This window comes from Thermobia domestica, chromosome 3, assembly GCF_964235325.1.
Source record: "Thermobia domestica chromosome 3, izTheDome1.hap1.1, whole genome shotgun sequence".
NCBI classification, from domain to species: Eukaryota; Metazoa; Arthropoda; class Insecta; order Zygentoma; family Lepismatidae; genus Thermobia; species Thermobia domestica.
The window spans coordinates 302,915,993-302,925,635 of NC_137456.1; the positions used below are offsets into that span (position 1 = coordinate 302,915,993).

Here is a 9,643-nt window from a genome sequence, read left to right on the forward strand (position 1 = left end):
TATATGATATTTTCCCTTATGTGCGAAATGAAGTTCTTCAACATTATCACTCACGTATTTTGGTTACCTGAATACGTTTCTACTAGCTATTCTGAATATATCAACTAGGATTATATCATTAATCAATCACTAGCAGAAGTCCCTTTCTTGTTTCGCTCTCATTCTTTGTGAATGAATTGTTTCTTTCATTTTTACGTGCCATCATGTGAATGAACATTACATTCCTTGTCTTTGCACTAAAACTACGTAACGCGTCTTGTTGCTCTTGATGACACTTCTAATATCAGTGTTGCGTATGTTAGCTTCACAATGTGGTTGTTCTATGTTGTTATCACTCCTTGTCAGACACTCCATATCATGTGTCTGCTTAGTTGACCCTGTTTCGCAATCAGTGTTGTTTCGCGTTATTTGTTTTTATAATGCAGAAATATTATTTAGCATATGTTGTACTTTAACTACATTAAATGGGTCTCCCTGGTACCTTTCTGTTGTTCATTCACTCCATTTCCTATTTAAAACTCCACTGTTCGCCAGCACTAGTACCTTACGCTCCATTGGGGAATCCCACACGTACGCATAATATGGTTTCAAAACATGTGTTTCAATAGAGAAGATATGTCTCTCTGTCTGTGTGTGTGTTTGTGTAGCAAATTTTCCTGACAAATGTTCTGTTCTGTACCCTTAAATCCTATTATAATGTGACGTTTATTAGCGCTGAATAAAATTCACTTTTGTTATCTTTTCAGAAAAGAAACTGATTCCACGTTTGGAATTACCTAAACTATCAAATTTCCTTCACCCTTTCCATTCCGGTAAGTAATACAATGTAAATTATGGTTATTAAAATATAATAAAAATATACTACCCTGATTGTGAACAGTAAAAAAGGACTTACTTTTAGGTTAAAAACTCACATTTTCGAAAGACGACTTTAATTCATTAATTAACAATAAAATGACGAACACCTTAGGAAGACATTTTCCCCAGTACACTCAGAGAATAATGAAACGGAAAATCTGAATTTTGTTAAGTACTCCAATTGAAACACAACCACAAATGTGAAACTGATGCAAAATTTTGGAAATATATCGCGATAGTATAGGGGAAATATAGTAACGATACGAAAATATACATACATATCGAACTGTATATGTTATATTTAAAAGATGAAAGCAGTGACATTCGTCTCATAAACGGGCACTACAGCCGTTCTACACACATGTGTGATGTATACGGTATACATATAATATATTGTGTAGGTACCAAAATACGTTGGTAGTCCAAAAAAGTGCTGCATCAAACGCAAGAGTACCATGCTTAAAGTAACTACACAGCAAGTAAACAGTATTTAGTGTGGTAGTTGTAATATAGGAATATATCTCACACGAAACATTGCACCTCATTATCCGACTTGAAGCAGGAAAACTCAGTGCACAGAGGGTGCCTCGTTATCACAGTATTGTGTAGATATATAAGAGTGCAGACATATGCCAAATTTGCTGGAGAGGCACAGCGCAGATCAATTGAAGTCTTGGTTCTGGCAGGAGACAGTCGACTAACAGCGCAGTTCCATTTAACGAAAACACAATAAAAGCTCTGCCCCAAAACGACATGAGCCGTACTATCACTCAAGGAGCGAATGACGACATATTTATGAGATCAGAAGGGAATACTTCTAATGGAACGCCTCTTTCGGATAATATCATTTGATAGCTATCGCTACTACAATTCACTGCACTAATTGCACATGTATACTCAACAATGTATTATCGTAAAATTGACACTCCATTTTCCTCTCCAACATGACAATACGTACTTACATTGCAGCAAGTGTGCCATCATCACGCAGGGTGTTCTAGGGTTAACAGTGATGCGTTCCTCTCCGATAATGACCGGATCTTCTCTTTCTATGCTGAGCTTCATTCAATTATCCAGGTGTGGTACCGAAAATCATCCATGGAACGGTTTGTTCAGAAAATAAGGAAACTGACGGAACGATGGAAACAAGCCACAGGTGTCGAGGAGGAACTACCTATAATATGAATTTTGTCATTGTTGTTCCAATAAATTGTTAATATAATAAACTTCAGTTGAGTGTCAGTCATTTAGGAATAACCAATTCGTAAATATAAAAGATATCGAGATAGTTTTATCTTATTCTAACATCATACGAGTATGTCTTGTAAGATAATGGAGACGGATCTTAATGAAGTAAAATAAATCGAAAAGTGGACAACAGGTAATAAAGATACGTTCCTTATACAGGATTGTAAGAAACTATTTGAATACACTTCGGAGCCCATTCCCGACACAGAAATCAGCAAAAGAGTTTTGTGGAACTTCGGTGAGTGAGGTATGTTTCTGCGATATAAGTTGCCGAAAGCGTAGGAAAGTGAAATTTAGATGGCTGTAATTCAAACACAACGCAACGTAGAGACTGCGGTTTAGATCATGACACTGGAAGGCGTACCTGCTCGATTGAGAAACGTATGATTTAAACCCCTGGAAGATGTGTGCGAGGGATTCTCCAAAGGAACATAGGGATTACTTGCCGGTTATAGGGAATCCCCAAGTTCCCTTGGTAAATACTATAAACTCGTTCACAATTTCGTGTCACATTTGAATCGGTTTCCTGGTAAGTGCAAAACGCGAATATTTTTTTAATCAACGCATTTAATTAACTGGAATTCCAATAGAGAGTTAAACTCTGTATTATGAGTGATTATTGCAAGAAAATTAAATAATGGCTCAGGTATGCTTATCAGTAGATCTCATTCTGCTGAAAAATAGTACGGGGTGTGTGGTGAACATCTTGATTAGATTTCGCGGCAAGAGACAAACAGTTATCTTCATGTACTCGAAACTTGGTGTGCACGATAAAGTACTAACTTGAAAATGATAATAAACCATAACATCATCGATATTTCTAATATTTCAAAGCAATTCAATAGTATGTATTTAGACTTGAGCCCTATACTAACGTTGTGATTACCGTTTAAACTTTTCCTTTTACTTTCACATTTGGGAATGTGGAACACACGTGAATAGAAATATATGACCTAGTTCAAGCCATATTGTGTTTCTTTGTCAAAAGCAAAATAAAATATTAGTATTTTGGGAGCCCAAGTGTGTAGTGTGTTATTAAAATGAAATGAAATCTTTAAGTTTTATGTCCCACAGTTATGTCGGTTATCCTTAAGGAGACGGTGATGATGAGAAATGAGTGAAATGGTGAAATGAACAAAGTGGGAGGGAACAGGAGAACCCCGAGAAAACCTACAAGCACGGTGTTTGTCCACCACATAGTTCTTTTTGTCAGTTGATATAATTTGTTTTATTTTGACGGAAAAGATTGTAGTTCGTATACTACATATGTGTAATTATGTTGTTAACTAGCAGGGCTTTTTTACGTGGTGATTTTTCCTATTTATAGCACTTATACACCAAACAATAAAACGACTCATCTTGTAATATTTGAAGTGCACGTTTCATAAGAGCCAAGAGTTGCTCGTATATAACTTTGGGTTGAATTTGCATTTATTGTCACAAACAAATTTCCTGAAACCGAAGTAATCAGAATCGAAATGAATAAATAACTTATACAGTAATAGAACTTTAACGTTTGTAAATGGTAACAAAACCACACAAAATATTGAATCCTATAACAGTCTTAAAAATTAGTAAAAAAAACTGGACAACTTAAGAATCGAATTTAAAAATAAATCACAAACTCTACCTTATAAGTGTAATTCCGTCTATGAGCCACACTAATGGATTGTACAGTTTCAATTTTAAATGAAAATATTTTGAAATAAGATACAACATAAATCAAAACTCTCTGAAGACGAAATTATATATATGTTTCTCTCTTGTGTTGTTGACCTATATTTTACTCCCATTGCGTTACGTGGAAGGATTTGCATAAATTGATGTTAACCCTAAAAAGACCAGAGGTGGGTAAATTGTGCCCGTGAATTCTTTTTTATTTTGTTGGTATGCATTAATATGTATTCAGAATTCTGATTTCTTTATTACTGTTCCTTTTGATTAAAGGTTCATTTTAGTTTCTTTTAACTGGAATATGCTGCATTATTTTTGGCAAAAAATAATTCATGTTTTGCGGGTAGATTCGACCCACCCTTGGTCATAGGTGCTACCCATCTTTTCCCCCAAATTCCTTCTATTTGTTTTTTTTATATATTAAACATGTATTACTTTTTTAAAATTTTACTTTTCTCCTTTATAAAAACACTTAAGCTTTCACAGAACTTGTAGAGTGATAGTTATAACACTGTTTTTCTGCACTGTGTGATACGAAAGTTCGTATAACATATAAGGAGTTGTACGCTCTGTGTTGAGTCCCTTTTTTTACAAATAAAAGGCTCAATTCCTGGACAAGTTTCGGTTTTTCGAAATTTATTTCAACACGTTAAATCAAATTGAACAAACATACTCCGCAAGCTACATAAACAAGCGCGGGCAAATTTAACCCCTCCCCCTTGTTCCTTAACGTAGCTCATGCGAGCACGGCCTTGCTAGGATTAATATTGGTCCAGAGAAAACTTAATCGTAGAACTTGATATGTATTAGAACTGAGAAAAGAATCAATTCAATTAATTGTTAATAATCTGAAAAGAACAGAGAAAAGTTAATTGTTTTGACAATTACATAAAGGGAATATATAATATTGCAGAAAATATAAAATTGGAGGCTATAATTCTCTTAATGCGCAATATATAGCGATAAGAAAGAGATAGAAAGCAAAACTGAAACGTAGTTTTGGACATTGTAGACAAATTGAAATTATAACCTTCAAATAAGTTGTCATACGAAATGTCAGTAATCTCACAGCAATTCTTATTATACGTGGTGATGATAATATCAGGGTCGAGTAGTGAAAATATCAGGTAGAAGTGTTGGTCTATCTATCCGATCTTTCATTAATTTGTACGACAATTCTAGTTGGAATTGATTTAATAACATATAGCTAGCTCAATTACTTGATGCGAGTACGTTAACTGGATCAATTCGTTAACATTTTTATGGTCCCTAGTAGCATATCATATGTCATACATATATGCAAACGCTGTAAGTATGCTTTGCAATAGTTAGTTAGGTTTATATTCTTGGTTAATTTCCATATTGTAGCCAACCCTTAATATCTTACCAGGTAATGAAGACTTCAGAAGAGAAAGCTTTGTATTATATCACACACAGATTACGATTTTTTAATTATCTTCTATGCAGTCGCTACGTAAAATGATATTCTAGAACGGATCCTTTAATGGATTTAATCCCTTTACATGTTTGCGGATAACGATATCATTATGGGAAACTATTTGCATCCTATATTCTAAACATATACATTGTCTTTTAATAGATAGATAGTACGGCGTCAAATAATTTCGTTTGAAGTCAAACCTTTAATATGTTAACGCATAAAGATTACTTTGACTTCGACAGTGCTTATTTGTATTTTATTACATACGTGCAAGCATTTTTTAATTATGTTTTCACAAGAGATAGCTAAATATGTAGATATTTCGTACATAGCTCCGCTCCCATACATATACGTTTAGTCTGATCCCCTCTGCTACATTTATTAGAGCTTTATATTATAAAAATTATTCTATATAAAGTGTTATATACAAAGAGGCTTCTTTCCTTTTTTAATGTTTAATCCAAAATCCTAAAATCAACTTATTTTTCTATTTTAACGTGTTAAAATTGTACAATGGCTCTCCGATACTATTATCTGGAATTTGAGTTTAACGTCCGTCCAGCAGCGAGGCTATATGAAATGGCTATGTGTACAATTGATAATATCAGCAGTTACATCATAAATGGAAAATAGTAGTATAGTATAGTGTTTGTAATCAAGTATATTTTCTAATCTGTGAGATTAAAATGTACATACATAAGTATGTAAATATACATCATACATAATATACATGATATTCATAATATAAAAAATCAATATGTGTAAATTATATTGTACTCTTAAACTCAATCGGTTGCTTCAAATATCTCAATTGCTTTCACAATTTATCAAAATCAGGATAAGTCTAACATCTTATAAACACATATTATATTACTATAGATTATGGTATGGATTATACTTCCTACATTGTAATGCTCTTTACTAGAAATACATTAAGAATTGTTGCAGAGAAATGTGGATACTGCATTCATTTTCTTGACAGGTAAAAGGCTATGACAATTTCACTTGGAGTACTGGCTACATGATTTAAAGCAGGTTTCCTGATTCAGGATTGCGAATAAAAGTAATTAATATAGTTCTTCTTGATCGCACGAATTTTGAAATGTTACATAATTATTTGACGTAATTGTTGATTAACTTGAGGATATGCAACTATTCACAGAGAGTAAGGTATTGAAAATAACTACTATTTTACATGATAATGTAACACGTTAAATAAATGAAGTTCTAAGAAATTGATCCTTATTAAATTTGATTCTTGCAATATTATCAGTTCCTCTATTCATCAACGTTGTATTGAATTCTACTTTTTTCATACGTTTCATCTCTTCTGATAAATTATCGAGCAGGAGATTACATTTAAGATTTTCATTTCTGTCCGATGTCAAGTCATTCCACTTTAAACAATGATTTTCATACCAGCTTTATTACATGGTATTTGTGTGTTTATCTATAGTTAGAAAAAAAATTACACTGTATGTAGGGGAACCTTGGATTTGGTAAATGAATTCGTACATTTTGAGATATTCGTGTTTGTTATTTATGTAATTTTGCTCAATATATTTAAATGCTCATTTAGATATTATTTAGAGTGTAAGAGTAGAATAATAGAGAATCATATTTTCTATATATTTTGCTTCAGGTCAGCAAAAGATGACAAAACATGGCTACGTGTTCTACCCAGGTTTCGGTTTTTACAAGTTCCATTCAAAGAAAGCACCATGGCTACACGCAAAGAAAGTGTGTGAAAAGGAAGGTGGTCGTCTAGCGGTTGTCAATTCGTACGATGAAGCTAACATTTTAAAATCCATACTTCATCAACATTTGGGAGTCCATCATGCGCACATTGGATTTTACGAGAGAGGCTTTGGTAAACAAAAGAAATTTATGACTATAGAAGGTTAGTGGATTAATTGAAGACTAATGATTTTGTTTCATTAATTAATAGAAACGTTATTGTTTCGTTATTGACATCGTTAAATTTATGACTATAGTAAATAATAAAAGGAGAATAGTCTTAAAGTTGTTATTGTTTTATGTGTACACATTTGAAAAGATCAATTAATGTCAAAACACAATATTTAGAAGTTCTCAATATTATACTGAGAAACTATTTTATTTTGAATCATGTTTTCGTATTTCCCTTTCTGCATAGCGGTTGACCCAGACCCACATATCTCTCTATAACTGTTGAACAGTTTATGTTCGTTACGTAACTCTCGAAATGTATAATGATTAGGATTTCTGCTGCTGTTTGGCAGATATTATGGTGTAGTTGAGCTAATGTTCAATCTAATGTTATTTATGATTTATTTATTTTGACTATATTATATTGATTTGAGTTCAGCGTCCCGTTCACAACAAAATTATCTCATACCTGGACGTACAGTTTAAACTGCGATATGAAACATAAGAGTTCCCGCCTGCTATAGAAACTGGCTCTCACACATCAACTGAACGTATATCCATGTAAGCACAAGTGAGCTCTTTCTTTCTTTTCAATTTATTTTTTTCTTTTTGAATATTTTTCTAAATCAGGTACAATGAATTTTGACATTTAAGTTAACGAACTTATCACGCTACCCACTTTGGAAATGTTAAGATCGCGTCAACTGTTGTTCCTGTTGAAACCGTGTCTGTTTCCTATGGTTTTACATTTGAGTTTAAAAACTGAATAGTGGAGCTGTTTGTATAATTATTTTCCATCCTTATTGAAATATATTCTAGTTTCCATTAAATATGACGTCTGTGGACAACACAACCTTGTTTAAATAAGGAAAACAAAAATTCAAAATCTTTGGATTTTTTTTACCAGAATGGCTAACAGCGAGTATGTATATATATATATATATAGGTATATATATATATATATATATATATATATATATATATATATATATGTTTCCGTTTCACGTTACATCAGTCCCATGTGCGATACTTTTTTTAGGCGCTAATGGTTTCCTTGTCCTAGTGTGTAACAACCTGTGTTATTGTCATAAATATATGGCCTACACTGTCGATAGAGAGTCTTCAAAATATACTTATATTAATATGCTGCTTCGATTTTAGACATTCAGTAAGTTTGCAGATAAAGCACCTCCAAACATCAATAACAAAATTCTTCTGAATTTTAAGCACGTTGAGCTTCGATCAGAACAAATTCTTGAATATGATCGCTTCTCATGTTCGAAAAATTGCACTCATTTGTTGTCCGGTGCTGAAACAAACTGCTTCAGAATAACTTAATGATATTTGTTGGCTAATTTTAACTCATGCGTGGTTATCTGAAAACAAATTTCCGGGAGAAAGTATGTAGTAAGAACAGATCATGAACACACACACACACCACCTAGTTCGCTGCGGGAGTATAAAACTGTGTTTCTATCTCAGTGTTACGCGAGTCACTTTGTGTCTCGTTGAAGGTTTGGCCGTCGGTGAGTCACCAGTGACTCGTACACAGGTCTTAATTTGAGTTTCTCTCCACAGAGGACAACGCTGCATTCCAAATTCACATTTTCGCCATCTGTTGATATAATCTGGAGCTACGTTATGCCATTGAAGGACGCGTCACCGGTGACTCGTGTAGCACGTGGGTGTTATTAATGTTAAAAATCTGTACAAACGAAAATGCCACAAAAGCACAGAGATAATATAATGCATAAAACGGCACCTCACAGAAATGAACTATCGCACGAGCCACGAGCGGCTCGTAACGCAGCGCACGTGAAAGGACTTTTTGTTCTGTTTCATATCATCCTCCAAGATTTATATTTGTATCATTCTGTTTCCATTACGTTTATGTGTGACATATGTTTTCATGAATGATTTGTTTCCTAAGTTATAATGCATATATCAAAAATAATTATAGTTGCATTACATATGAGATTTTGTTATGTGTTTCAGGCGAATCGTTGAATGAATCTGGTTACACGAATTTTGGCAAACGTGAGCCAAATGGAAGTGGAAAGTGCGGGGCAATAGACAGAAATGGTGCACTAGAAGATATTGGTTGTTGGACGAAAAAGCCTTTCATATGTGAGGCATATCCAGCAAGTCGTATTCAAGTTGCCAAATTCAAATAACACACGAACTTAGTATTACTTTTTACCAGCAATAAATACAATTTTATTAACCAACAATAATGATTGCACATATCAGTAATAAAGTGATCTCCGTCTCAAGCAACTAGCAGTTTCTTTGACCTTTATATTTATGTAATAAGTATCTTTGCTTCCATGTGGTTTATGTTAGTTCTATGAACATAGTTGGAATAAAATTTGCAAACTTCTTATGAACAGAATAGGGGTGGAAGAAATTCAACATATAATATTTTTCCCACATCCGAAATACCCTGTGCCTAGAAATAGTAAGATATTATTGAATATCAATTCCCATTATTCTGTTATCTGTTGATAAGTAATA

The 9,643-nt window shown here is 33.4% G+C and overlaps 1 protein-coding gene across 1 annotated transcript in view; it reads left to right on the plus strand.

Moving 5' to 3' along the window:
- The window catches only part of LOC145681739 (uncharacterized), a 121,185-nt gene extending 111,779 nt beyond the window's left edge, over window positions 1–9,406 (plus strand). Inside the window, exons 19-21 of the mRNA XM_081753349.1 lie at window positions 747–812; window positions 6,864–7,121; window positions 9,125–9,406. Of these exons, the coding sequence (XP_081609475.1) occupies window positions 747–812; window positions 6,864–7,121; window positions 9,125–9,303 (503 nt within the window). The 3' untranslated portion in view covers window positions 9,304–9,406. The remainder of the gene's footprint in view (window positions 1–746; window positions 813–6,863; window positions 7,122–9,124) is intronic.
- The last annotated feature ends 237 nt before the right edge of the window (window positions 9,407–9,643 follow it).